The 14459-nt window shown below is 35.2% G+C and overlaps 1 protein-coding gene across 7 annotated transcripts in view; it reads left to right on the top strand.

Annotated features, from left to right (window-relative positions):
* LOC133181975 (katanin p60 ATPase-containing subunit A-like 2) overlaps positions 1-2332 on the top strand; it is a 54945-nt gene extending 52613 nt beyond the window's left edge. For all 7 annotated transcript variants that reach the window (XM_061316650.1, XM_061316648.1, XM_061316647.1 and 4 more), the window contains one exon: positions 165-2332. In XM_061316650.1, the coding sequence (XP_061172634.1) occupies positions 165-295 (131 nt within the window). In that variant the 3' untranslated portion in view covers positions 296-2332. The remainder of the gene's footprint in view (positions 1-164) is intronic.
* The last annotated feature ends 12127 nt before the right edge of the window (positions 2333-14459 follow it).

The raw sequence follows: 14459 nt of genomic DNA, 5'->3' as shown, positions 1-14459 counted from the left end.
ATTAAAACTTGCCACTCAAAGAGACGAAACCAAGGATCATATTTATTTTTTAGTATTGCCATAATTTCAAGTTCAAGTGCTTCTTTTCTCTTCTTTTTATAAACCAGTAAAGCTACTTTCTCATCAGAGACTCTGGTTCATATCCTAAAATAATATAATTTCAGGTGACCTACACATTCGACTAGACACAATTACAACATCTGATGTGATGAGAGCCATTGATAGAACCAAACCCTCAGCAGGCAAGATGAAGGAACGGTATGCAGCTTGGCAAAGAGAGTACGAATCAGTATAGCGAAAGTCCTGTGTGCTTGTGAATGTGTGCCTGTGTCCGCGGCTTCAGATAGCAATGATTGACTGATAGAATGACTGAGGTTTACTGATAGAGAGAATGTATAAAGCATCACTGGAGATGGGTATCCTTCCTTCTAGAGATTGCTAAGCAATCGCATATCAAATGGTGCAAAATGACTATAGAAAATCTCAGAATAAACAGTCTGTGATAACAGTGACACTGAGTCTATTTTTGTATAAAGCACCTTTGTTTTTATTCTCCACTTGCATAATTAAGTACTGCAGAACTGTCATTGACTTGATATACACTCATATGACTGGTATTTTTATTTATGGTGATGTTCATCTCTTCTGTACTTTCTAGTCATATTTAGATGTTTTCATACAGCATCTAGAAATATAGCAATTATTGTACTAAAAAGCCAGTTATGCATTGAAAACATAGAAAGTCTTTTAAATATGTGATTCTCTTTACATATACAAATTTGACAGTTAAACTAATATGGTTGATAAATTGGCATTTGTTTCTGTTTGCAAACATATGTATTTTCTCTATAGTTAATTTGATGACAAATTTTCAAATTTTTAATCCCCTGTTGAAAGGGAAATTTAAGTTAATGAAGATGCAGTTTGGCATCAACAACAATGCATGAACAGGACATTGTTTACAGAAAAGGTTTTTATGTGTTATAGAATCATGGTTGCTCAGCAAGTTCACCTATTCATCCTCAGGTGTTATGCATGATCATTTAAGGTCTTCATGATAAATATATATGGAATTTTTAATAACTTATATATATAACTTTTCTTGATATGTTGATATATTTAATTTACATGGTCAAAATATGTAAAATTACAGATGTCATAAGCATAAAATTGTCATTCTTTACATTAACAATTCCCTGCACATGTACTTACATCAAAGATGTTCCTATGTAATAGTTAAACACTGGCAGAAAATAATCTGTGTAGACTTCCAATACTGAAGATTTTTTAAAGTTCAATCCGATTTGCATCTCTGTTGACAATTTTTTTTAGTATATGAATATCATGAGTTGACATGTACTTCTCTGTTTATCCTCTATGTAATTGATAGATTGAATAAGACATACACCTACCCGTATATTTATGTCTGCAGGAATTTCAACTGTTCAGTGTCGTATACAAGCACCCAGTGCTTCATATTCCACATTTATTATGGAGTCCTGTGTTTGTAATAATGAATTATGTTTTGATGTGTTGGTATTGTGTTCCAATACTTATACCAGTTGATTAGTACACACCACTAGTGTTTATCAGTATTATAGTAGTGGGGCTTGCCTTTAGTTAAGTATACATGTTTTTTTTCCTATTGTGGTTGTTGGGTACATGTATATATAATTGTAGTATCTATAATGTGCACTATACCTGTGTGTGGCCTTATTGTTTGCTGATTATAATTTATAGTTTCATTATTTATAGGCTATATACTGTTACATATCTGTGAAGAAAATGATATGACATCCGTCCAGTTATATTTTTTTTTTTATAGTTTATACATGCTGTTGAATCTAATGTGTTTTATGGTAAGGTACAACTATAGATATAACTAGAAGAAGGATCTCATTGATCAGATACGTTTTTAGGCAGATTTTTAGTGCAATGTTGCTGCTGTAACTTAACCAGTACATGTCGTGGTTCCTGATGTATAATTTCAAAATATCTACACATAAATGTTATACAGAATCTATTAATCAATTCTGCAAAGAAATGTTTCCATTGCACTGTCACAGGTTTGATGTATTGTTCACCAGTCTGATAGCTGCTTCACTTTTTATCTGCACATAGTTCTTTAAACACAAAACAAAAGCAAAAAAAAAAAAAAACAACAGATGAGGCATTATAATTTATTGCATATCAGAAGTGCTCATGTTGAGGTGACTTGTTAACTACACACAGTGTTATAGTTTATGTATGTATGTGTCTGTATTGTGTGTGTAAGAGAGATTGATGTTGGTACAAACATTTGAGGAATATCTCTATACAATAAAAAATTTTTGTCGACACAAGCTTTTCTTTATTTAAATGACATGACATTAAGCATGTTGTTTTAAAATATATTTAGAATCAGACTTCTTAGATCTGTATAAACTCTATACTCTGGATTAGTTATTTGTGTGCAAAGGTACCAATAATTTCAGATCAGTGATTTTAACGGTGATTTGATATTGTCTTTGAGCCAATCTCTGTATTTCATGTGGATTTATGTTCCCTTTGGAAAGCATACAGCCTAAATTAATCCTTTGTTAATTTCCTGCTTTTATAAGCCTGCTATTGTTTATAAGTTGGATTTGACTCATCACAGAATCTGGATCACAGACTGGACTTACATCCTATCTTTTTGGATCTGTTCAAATGAAGTTTAAGGGGTACATGTATATTGAAATCACCATATCTGTCTGACTGTCAGTCTATCTGTCTGACTGACTGTCACTCTTTAGACATGATTTTGTCTGGGCATGTTCTAAGAGACAGTGGATGAATTTTTCTGAAAGTTTTACACTTTATTTACCATATAAAGATGTGCACCTGATATTTTCATATTGATTGACAATTTTTTTTCGAAGTTTTTTTTTTTAAACTTTATGAACTTTTTGGCCCACCTGAGCTGAAGGCTCAAGTGAGCTTTTCTAATCGAAATTTGTCCATTGTCGTCATTGTTGTCATAAACTTTTCACATTTTCATCTTCTCCAGAACCATAGGGTCAATTTCAACCAAACTTAGCACAAAGTATCCTTGGGTGAAGGGGATTCCAATTTGTTCAAATAAAGGGCCACACCCTCTTCCTAAGGGAGATAATTTTAAGAAATAGTGAAAGTTTTATATAGGAATACATAGGAAAAATCTTTAAAAATCTTCTTCTCAAGAACACCTAAGGCATGATTGGACATATTTATATGGAAGTAGATTCAAGTTTGTTCAATTCATGACCCCTGGGGATAGGATGGGGGGTCAAAGTTTTACATAGGAATACATAGGAAAAATCTTTGAAAATCTTCTTCTCATGAATAGCAAAGTCTTGTTGAGTCATATTAATATGGAAGCATCCTCATGTATTGCAGATTTAGATTGTTCAAATCATGACTCCTGGGGGTTGGATGGGGCCACAACAGGGGACAATGTTATAAAAAAGAATATAAGGGACATATTGATACAAATTTTCTTCTCAAGAACATTAAACTTAGTCTTATTAATTCAGAAGCATCCTCAGGTAGAGGGTTTCAAATGTGTGCCAATCATGTCCCTGGAGGTAGGGCAAGGCCTCAGTAGAAGATCAAATGTCAGAGCCACATTTATATTTAAACTTTTCAATACTGAACTGATTTCTGCTTTTTCCTAGCCAAAGTGCTCAGGTGAGCGATGTGGCCCATGGGCCTCTTGTTCACGACAGGATCTTGTCTTTACAATCTAGAATCTTTAGAGGCTCATACTTAATACAAAGTTGCATTGTGACCAGAGGTGTGTCTTGATTATGGGATTTTTGCCCTCAGTAGGGGGTCTTTATGTCATAGGGAAACAAATTAATAGGCCATTATTTCCGCACTGAATTGAATACGGATTTTTCGTTTCCCCGATCATGACAAGGAGCACACGGCGGGTGTGACCGGTCGACAGAGGATGCTTACTCCTCCATGGCACCTGATCCCACCTCTTATGTTTTTAGAGATCCGTGTTTGCTCTGCTCCCAATTTGTATCCTTTCAGTGGACTTTTGAGCTTGATTACTGCTCGTTGTCTTCATATTTCATGATATAAAATTTAAATGAAAAACCTAGAAGCAGATCTGGAATAGCGAACAGATGTAAAGACGAATAATGAACCTGGTAGAGTAGGCTTTCCCCTCTACCCCCCCCCCCCCCCCGAAAACTTGCTCTAGAATAGGATTTCCCCCGGAAAATAGGCTCATAGAGTAGGATTGCCCCACGGAAAAATGACTCTATAGTACGATTTCCCCTACGGAAATCCAACACCAGATTCAATTTTTCGGGGGGAAATTCTACACTGTGTAATAGTTATAGAGTGCGATTTCCCCCAGAGCCAACCCCCCACCCCCACCCCCCCACCCCCCAAAAAAAATATCATGGCTAAACTTATGTATGAGGGAGAAGGGGGCTACATACTGTTACAAGTCTCCCTTCCTCAAAATGACGACAAGTTCCATTGAAACATACGAAGTACGAAAAATGAAAATTTTAAATCTCATTCAACCAATTTTCCTTTTTGAGGCATTAAAATCTTTTTCTTATCATCCGGTCAAACTTGTTTCTGAAAAAAAAAATCGGTACAATTTAATCGGTCGGACAAATTTTAACTGTATCCATACAAACAAAAAGGTACTAGTATCTTATTTTAAATGGATTTTTTCTTTCCAATTGTATTTCAAACTACATGTACATGTACATTTAGAGTCTCTCCAAACTTTGGAGATACAAATTGGCTTGCAAAAGTAGTGTTTCTTGTATTGTTGTATTTATGGTTTTGGCTTTTTATTGAACCCTAGTAGATTTTATTGAGAATGTCTTGGGGAGGGGGGGGGGTTAAAGATAAGGAATTGTAAATCAAGAGGCCCGTGGGCCAAAATGCTCACCTCAGATAAAAGTTGGGATACAGCGATGATACAACATTAATCGACTTTAATCTACACTGTGTGGAAATGATCCGATATTGATTCAAGACAAATGTATCATCGTTTAAAAAAAATATTTTTCCCATATATTTTCCAGAGAGAGAGAGAGATAATATCCAGTTTTCCCGAACAATTCCCTTGGCCTTCAAACTAGGTTCGATCGGTAGACTGAATGACCGTCACTTCGGAAGGGGGTCCATCATTATTCGTGATTTTCATTTTAATTGCGTGTTCGTCCAGTGTTCGTCATAAAAACGCGAGGGAATTAAACATTTAGACCTAACCTTGGCGTCAATTAACTCTTTTAAACTTTGTACTCTGATGGGATAGAGGCCGTTTTTCAACGGGGTCAATTTCTTATAGGGTGCACATGTAGAAAACTGACACCCTACGGTTCTTTTTCCAAAAATAAATTACATTTTGCTACGACTGGGGTCATTTTTTGACGTCAAAAATGACCCGGTCATTTTTTCTCATTTTTCTACGGGGGTCATTATTCATCCATGTTCTTTGAGATGAAAAGAATTTTTTATGAAACTTGAAACTTTTATTTTCCCTAAAGCCCCCACATGGGGTATGTTAGTACAATAAGAGTTTAACAATTGAACAAATCAACATGTGAACAGTTAACATAATGAACCACAAAAAGAACTTTGATATGGACAGTACTGACGGTTGTATAAAAAAAAAATCGTTTAATGTTTACATTGTAGGAAGTTCAGGCATGAAATAATTTAAGAACAGTTTTACAAAACTTAGCTAAACCTATTAGTTCATATATATCAGAAGTATTCATCAAATTATAAAAAGATATTGTGTTTGGATTTGTGTAAATATTGCTAGGTATAAATTTCTGTCTTTCATTCTTAAAATAAGGACACTTAAATAAATAATGAAACTCATCACCAAGTTCATTGTTATTGCAGAGGTTACAATGTCTCTCAGATCTATCAATACTATAAAATCTACCAGCTTCAATTGGCAAGTTATGACTGACAAAACGAAATTTACATAAATATAATCTAAGATCATTTGGTAACATGTTTAGATAATTTTCAAAACCAAAATCACACTTGTACATTCTATAATTAAGGCATTTTGGAGAATTTAATACATTTACATTCCAGTCTTGGATAAAACTATTTCTTAATGTATTCTTAACCAACACACCAATTTTGCATGATTTATCAACATACTGAGCATTCCACATTAGATCCAAATTACAATCATGTAAAATATTCTTAATTTCCATGAGCCATTTTGAATGGTAAAAACCTTTTGAGCTAAATTGATACAAACTTGAGTACAATGTGAAGGAAATTTTCTCATTTTTACCACACAAAATCCTTTGCCAGAAACCAGCCATTCTAGACTTTACTAATATACTAAGTGGTATTCTACCCAGCTCTCCATAAACAATACAATGAGGAGTAGTTTTTTTAACTTTCAAATTTTTTTTTACAAAATTCCATATGAAAGGATTCTAAAATGCTGCAGTTTTCAAAACCCCATACTTCTACACCATACAACAAAATAGGTACAGCCATGGTGTCAAAAAGTTGCAGTTGCATATCAATAGGTAAATTTAATTTCCTGGATTTTCTAAGAACAATATACATAGCTTTTCTGGCTTGTTGTACCAGATGTGACTTTGCGTCATTAAAAGTACCTTTACTAGAAAAAAATATTCCAAGATATTGAAAGTTTCTAACAATTTCTAGTCTATCACCATTATAAGTAAAATGTAAATTATCAGTGTTCATGTTAGAGCGAGAAAAAATAACAACTTTTGTTTTAAGAGAATTAACTTGCATCTTCGAAGTTTGACAGTACAAGTACATTGCATTTAAAGAAGCTTGCAGTTCAGCAGCTGACTCTGCTAAAATAACTGTATCATCAGCATACAACAACAAATACAAACGTAAATAAACAGTTATCTCGTCAGTTTATGAAGGAATTACAGTGAATCGTCAATTGAGTTATCTCTCTTAGCAAATGATTATTTCCCCTTTAACAGTCAACAAAAAACCCCAAAACAAACAAACTATGCCCCCCCCCCCCCTAAAATAAATAAATAAATACAGCATAACCTTAATTTCCTTAGAGTTATCCCTCTTCGGCTTTGTTTAATACACAGATTTCACAAGGCTGGTTACATAACAATGATTTAAAGTTCCTTTTTATATATAATTATATTGATCAATAAAATCAAGAAAAATATGTTACTGGCTCCGGTGTATCCTTGTATGTTTTTCTGAATTATTCTACAGCAAGGTTTGAGCACTGTGGGTATTCCGAAGCCTTGAAGACCGAGTTCTTTTATATGCTGTTATAATCTTTGCAACCATTTGACAGCACCATGCAATTCTTGTCAATCCTGGGCAGCTAGGACGATAAAAGTGCGATATTTTTTCTGCATCGGATCTTAAACAAAAACATACAGAACAAGTCCCTTGTAAATCTGAACAGTTTTATTTTCATGTTAGCTATGAAGACATTTACACTACAAATTACGTCAAATGGCACCCTTATTCGGGAGGGTAACCTCCTTCTTTTAAACCAAATATATCTTATAGTATGAAATGACCCATCGTCGCAAACCACGGCCAAAATGTACGATCCTCTCCCATTCTAGAGGAGAGAGCTATATGCATACTCCGGACTGAGGCTTGAGACGGTGGAAATGACCAAGTGTTGAATAATTATTCAAAATTGTCTGAAAATTGATGCGTACCCGTAAATATTTGTGAAAATTACAACTAATATTAATCACAAATTAGTTTATCTGTTGCTTATGTTCAGCATCTGCAGAATGAAAATCATTTTAATAATGAAAAGAATGATTGAAAGGAGAATACACGCAATTCTTATCACACTCAAACCATGTATATTTTGTTCGAAACGAAGTAGCACAGTCTGGTAGCAACGGTTTCAAAGTGGGGGGGGGGGGGGCACACCCCCCCTCCCCAAATATGACAAGCAAAAAAAAACCCCCTAAACTGGCCTAAAGTGGTTGGGGGAGGGGGGCAACTTCCCAAAATTATTTGACAAGCAAAGAAAGAAGAAGCTAATTTACTGTCCAAATTCTGGAATTTGCCAATGCTCGACCCTACAACATCAAAGGGGGGGGGGGGGGCAACCAGCATCTTAAGGAAAATTTACTATAGCAAAATACAATACTCAGAAAAAAAGTGCCCCCCCCCCAAGTTCTGCGGACCTGTAGCAATTCCATAATTGTCTGGGCTCTAGAATTACAAAGTTTGCAGTATAAGACAAGATTCACTATCTTTTGATACAGAACACTGAAAAAATAGATGTTTATATTTCAATACATGTTAGGATTTTCGTTTTCAGATTGTTTTTAAATAGTCACAGTAAAACAGACGAGGACCAGAATATTTTGTCAAGGGTCCTAAGTCGGTGAATAAAACCAAAATCGTAGAAATGGAGTAGTCATTTAATTTGTCTTGTAGTACATATATAGTAACATTATTAGGCAATATCACTGAAGTTCTAAGGATTACAAACCTTACACATATTTATTATGAAATGTTATCATGCAAATGAATCAATTGAGATTTTATACCAGAGGATGACTTCTGAGATTTAATTAACTTCTTTCTGACACCCATCACTGATATCTATACAGATAGCACGCGGATAAGAGAGGGTACGAAAAATGGCATTTCTAGTATCTGGCCCTACATATCGGTATTCAAACTGACAACTTCGTGTTCTGGGATCACAGTATTTCGTTCAAATAGATTTATCTTGTTATCACAACAGATGTAATCAAAAATCCTTCGGATCAAAACAATGATGCACAAGAGGGTTTCGTCCTCAATGGACGACACTTCTGTTTGTTACATGTACAGCAGTTAGGCCGATGTCTTATTTTTTTCTAAATCATGGAAGAACGCTGTCCACAGCTGGTCATTTACCTAGATGTAAACATAAATGTAAATATAAACTAGACATTTTTAAGTATGTTTTTTTTAATTATAGCCTTGTAATGGTTTACAGTTCAGGGTAGGTTCTCTGGGTTACTTCTTAGCCATCTGATCTGGATATGGATTGTGGCACTCTAACACCAAGAAATGCTATAAACAAGATTCATTTAGAATCAAAAAGAATATATACATGTATCTCGTTGAATTGTGGGAACCTCCAAAATCAATAAGTTTAACTCTTTTAGCTTTATTAACTTTTTTTCTTTTTTAAGGGTTTCTGGTGGCGCATTATCTTTTTTTTAAAATGATTGTGATTTGGGCTTTCTCTTTCCAAATTATAAACTTTTGACACTGAGGCAAACTTGCTTTGGGTACAGAAACAGGGACGTATGATTTTGTTTCTAAGCGAGCATCCATAGATCACTTTTAGCCGTGTCCACTCCTCCGTCCGTTCGTCCGTCTGTCTGTAAGTGTTAGGTCGTATCCTCCCAGTATTTAGGCACGTCGTTTTGTTTTTTGTTTTTTTTTTTCTGTTTATTGTTTTAGAACACATTTTGTGTTGGCACCCTTTTGTCATGCTCTAAACTTCGCTAAGGGAGGGGGGGGGGGGTTCCTTTATCATGCACTGTGTGGCACTCGCCGTGATACAATTGCAGAGTATATTTGTAATGTCTGGGAGAGAAGGAGAGAGAGTGTGAATAGAAGTTTTCCCACCAAATGTCGTAACTTTGTTACATCTTCTCACAGGTAAATTCGACACTGGTGAAGAAGCACCACCCATTATAGGTATAGTATATCGTGTCTTGTGTCCTATAAAAAGTGATTCCCTTTGTTGATGTTGAATAAATTACCTTTTTGTGCTTTGCTACCTGCGTTGCAAATCAGGTGCTACCCGATACTCGGTCTCTGTCTCGTAGAAAACGAAGAATCAACTCATTTTTTTGTGTCCCTGATTCTTTCCAAGTGTTATGATAGTACAAGATTGCTTTCTATCGGAGTATTCTCATGACCCGACTTCGATATATCACGCTGTTGTATCTAGTATTAAAAGTTCATCCCAGAACACTGAAATAATATTTGCCCTGTTGGTAAGGACATCTTTTTACAAACTGTTACCCACCCAGACGATTAAATTTGAATTACTTGCACCTAGAAAATGGTTTCTATTTGATGCAATATTATGAATTTGATGTTTCATCAATAATCGTCAAATGCTATGTCTGTTATTCGTTGATTACAAAAGCAATTTTTCAAAATTCATATTGAGACTTATGTCCAATTCCATATAGTTCATTAAAAAATATATAATTCATATGAAAGCTTGTATTCATATGGTACTTGGAGAGCCAAATCAGGATGAACACTCAACACATAACATATATAAATGATATGTAAATATGTAGCTAAAAAAGGAATTTTTCCTGCGTCGCCATAAGCAATCAGAGATGTAGAAACCTCTCCTCTAGTCTGTCTGTGAGGGATTCCTTCTTTATTTAATCTGTATCTCCAACGGTTTGAATTCAAAATTACTGAAACTTTGCTCAGTGATTGTTTATTTATTGAAAATGTCATTTTACCTTCCATTTCGGAATAATTCAGAAAAATGATATAATTCTTTTAATTGTTGAGCGTATTATCACCGTGCAGAATTGACCCTTTTTACAAATTTTCTTTTGAACTTTTATTTTAAACTTAAATACAATTTTTGTCAATTATTTTCATTGAAATTAGTTTTGAATCTTTATTTATTGCTGGACTACGAAATACCGAATTATTTACTTAATTGCATAGTGACACTCTCTGGACAATTGTTGAGAACTACAAAGGGACAGAGTGTTAACGCCGTCACTAATTTCGATGTGTTCCCGTTTTGCACACATTTGATAATTAGGTATAGAACAATAGGTGTTAAATATGTTTTGATAGCAATTATAGTCTGATCCCCGTCTGGGATTTACCTTGAGTTACCTATATTTCACCAGAGAGTGTAGACGACGCAGGTCCAGATCTATAATTCGGTTTGGTTTTATTAACACCTGATTTTTGTATGAAGTCCTAATATGTGATATGGTTATTAATGGTTATGGAAATTATCTTGTGAAAAGTCTGTGACACGTTTGGTCTGTCGATTGTATGACTGGAGACAGAAATCTGACATAATGTGAATACAAAGTCAATCCATATCATTTGCATGAAGTTGATTTTTACTGACCACCTTTGAGGGAACATATTGGACAATATGCTTCTCTGCCTGGACCTAGTCCAGACCGATCTTTATGACGCCCAGATGCACGCAACTACCGCTCATAATTCATAGTTAGCTATTGTTTTGCACCTGTATTTATCGATTATTATTGATTGGCGATCTAATAAAGTTGTTTATGTGATGGTCACTTTGTATGTGTTTTTGTGGTTACCTGTGGGCTGTACTTGGTTCTCGCTCCCCTGTTCATCAGTATTTTTTCAGTCTGGTGAAGGTGTTTGATCAGACTATAGTTTATTTACGACATACTGATTAATACAGGTGATTATTGCTTTTATTGGGGAGCAACCAAAGGCGTTATCTGTTCACATACTGGGAAATATAAATTATAAGTAGAACCTGTAATATACCCAATGAACATCACCGATTTCTCGAGTAACCCCTATCGGTTTATTTTTAGTAGAAATAGTCAGAGTCCATGGTAAGGACCTCTTTTATTTCAGTGATATCTTTTGCATCATGGTCCCAAGTTACTCAAACAGGAAGGACACCGAATCTTAGGTACCCATTTAATTAAAATTAGCCCTACTTACCTACTGTATGCACTTCCTATTGCAAAATTTTGTTTGGGTACTATTGGGAATATTTAATGACTAAACGTTAGATATCAATCTATTACAAACAGAAAACAAACAAGTATTGACGTCAAATTGGTCCAGGACAAAAGGTGAATGCACCCAGAGTGAGATAACACCTCTTGCGTGTGTTTACCGAGGGTTTCCTTTACATCTCTGTTTCCTCTGCCTTATGACAAGTAACATAGGCAAGGTCTGTATGATCACGAGGCTCATGGGCCAGAACGCTCACGAAAGTCACCTTGTTCGCTAGAAAATTTATAAAACTTGAAACAGATCCCCCTTTTTATTCACATTTTTTACCCACCAGCCTCCAAGGGTCATGACATAACCGATTTTGAACCATACATTATGGGGATACTTCAGTGCCAATATGACTGACATGTCCTTACTTATCTGGAGAAGATTTTTGAAAGATTTTCTTTCTAGTATACATGTATTTTGAAAAAAATGATCTCCTATTTTAGGCCTACCTTACCTAATGGTTCATAGTTTGAAAGTACAAAAAGATGAATCCACAGAACTTGGGAATATTTGCATATTGATATTAGTTGGCCCTGCTACTCTCAGAGAGACCTTTTTAAAACAAGAAGCACATGGGCCATATCCCTGAACTGAGAACTTTGGCTTGAGAAAAGCAGAAATCATTTCAATATTGAAAAGATTAAATATATAAGTGGTCCCCCGGGGACCATGATTTGAGTAAAATCAAATCTACACAATGTAATAAAGCTTTCACATAAGTTTCGTCTTTTAATTTATGGTCCAGTGGTTATTGAAAAGAAGATTTTTAAAAGATGTTATACTGATTCTTAATTATCTCCCCTTGAAAGAGGGCGTGGCCCTTCATTTGAAAAATTTAAATCTCCTTTACCCAAGGATGCTCTATGGCAAGTTTGGCTGAAATTGACCCAATGGTTCTTGAGCAGAAGTCGGAAATGTGAAAAATTTACAGACGACACACTACAGACGGGCGCCGGACACCCTTCGATCAGAAAAGCTCACTTGAGCCTTCGGATCAGGTGAGCTAAAAATTTATTTCTTAAGTATTCCTATGTTAAACTTTGATCCCCTGTTGTGGCCCATCCCCCCCCCCCTTTTGAGGGTGGCGGGTGGGTGGGCATGATTTTCATGAAATTGAATCTGCACCAAACGAGGATACTTGCACATTAATACATGCATGACTAAATGACCCTGCTGTTCTTGAGAAGAACTTTATAAAGATCCTCGATATATTCCCCTGTAGAACGTTGAGCCCCTATTGTGGCTCAATACCACCCCGGGGGACCATGATTCGAACGTTTGCATATCAAATGACTGTGCTTTTTTGTTTCTGTTTTTTTTGTTATGTATTCCCATATAAAACTTCGATCCTTGATTGTGACCCCACCCTATCTAATAATTCATATTTTTGTCTGGAATCAGTCTTGAGAACCCCCCTCCCCCCATTTCCAACCTTGGATCGTTCGCGAGGCTTGTTAAACATTAGTTTGGTATAGATAATAGACAACAAACCGAAATGTGTGAAACGTTTTATGCAGTATTCTTTTTAAAGGCCTTAAATCGTGACAAAAGTCTGCAATAGGATTAAAAGAACGTTTCTGTAATCGAATTACTTGCTCGCCTTAGCATATCAATTCATGTTATTCGACTGAAAACTCATTATATCAGGTGTACTTAAATTAATATATCTAGTATTATATTCTTGCATGTGTTAAATTGATCACGTTTCCCCGTGTACCACGTCTTATCACGTTGTCTATGCGACTGCAGGAAGAGAAATGAAATTTGACTGTTGAAGTTATTTCCAATTGAATTGATTTCACATTTCTTGATACACATAAATACAACTTACTATACGTCTAACCATATATAGATGATCTCCTATTTAAAAAAATAAATAAATAAAAAGCTAAGTGTGAACCGGAAAAATTAGTCGATATTTCGATCTTTATTCTTTTCTTGTCAGCAGTGCTCGCCCCTTTCCCATGAAGCATTACCGTATACATTTAAAACAATAAAACACTATTATTTTATCAAAATTCTATGTACAATATACGTATATATATAGAGGATTTCATGTCTTGTAGGTGGAATTCATTTCATGATTGGTATAGGATTTTGCGAAGTACGAGTGAAAATTCATGTCCCGCGCGTAAAATAAATTCCATAATAATACAAATTCAATGTTAATTTTCCGTGTATTATATCTTTGGTTTTCCCTTTGACTCTTTTTGGATACCGTCATATAATATTAGATGTAGTCGGCATTATTGACATAAACAATAGTACCGAGTAGTATTTTTAAAATCATCACACGTAGTTGGCAACTCTTTGAGAGTTTCGTGTTCAAATTTCCATTCCCCTTTGTGTTTGCAGGGGAAGGGGGGGGGGGGGTTAACAGACCAACAGAGGAGCTAATTTTGTGTCAACCAATTTGTTTGGCGCCATCATTGGCGTTCATTGCTCCACCTGGTTTGTCATAAAAGTCAGTCATTATACCGCCGTAACCACAAAACCCGAAGAAAATATAAAATCCGGCTATATATATAGCCTCTTATGATGGATATGTATGCAAATGTATTCAACCAAATGCCAAGAGTTAGTCTAACGTAAAAATCAACGCAAGTCATTACTAAAGACGCACACGGACCGCAGAAGACTTTATAAATGCACGTTCTTCCATTTTAAAAAAACATGCCTCTGTCTCC

Source organism: Saccostrea echinata, unplaced genomic scaffold (genome assembly GCF_033153115.1).
Source record: "Saccostrea echinata isolate AGI-Se365-2 ecotype Australia unplaced genomic scaffold, CSIRO_AGI_Sech_v1 ptg000009l, whole genome shotgun sequence".
Taxonomy (NCBI): domain Eukaryota; kingdom Metazoa; phylum Mollusca; class Bivalvia; order Ostreida; family Ostreidae; genus Saccostrea; species Saccostrea echinata.
Note: the sequence above shows the minus strand (reverse complement) of the source record. Positions and strands in the feature narration are given on the sequence as shown.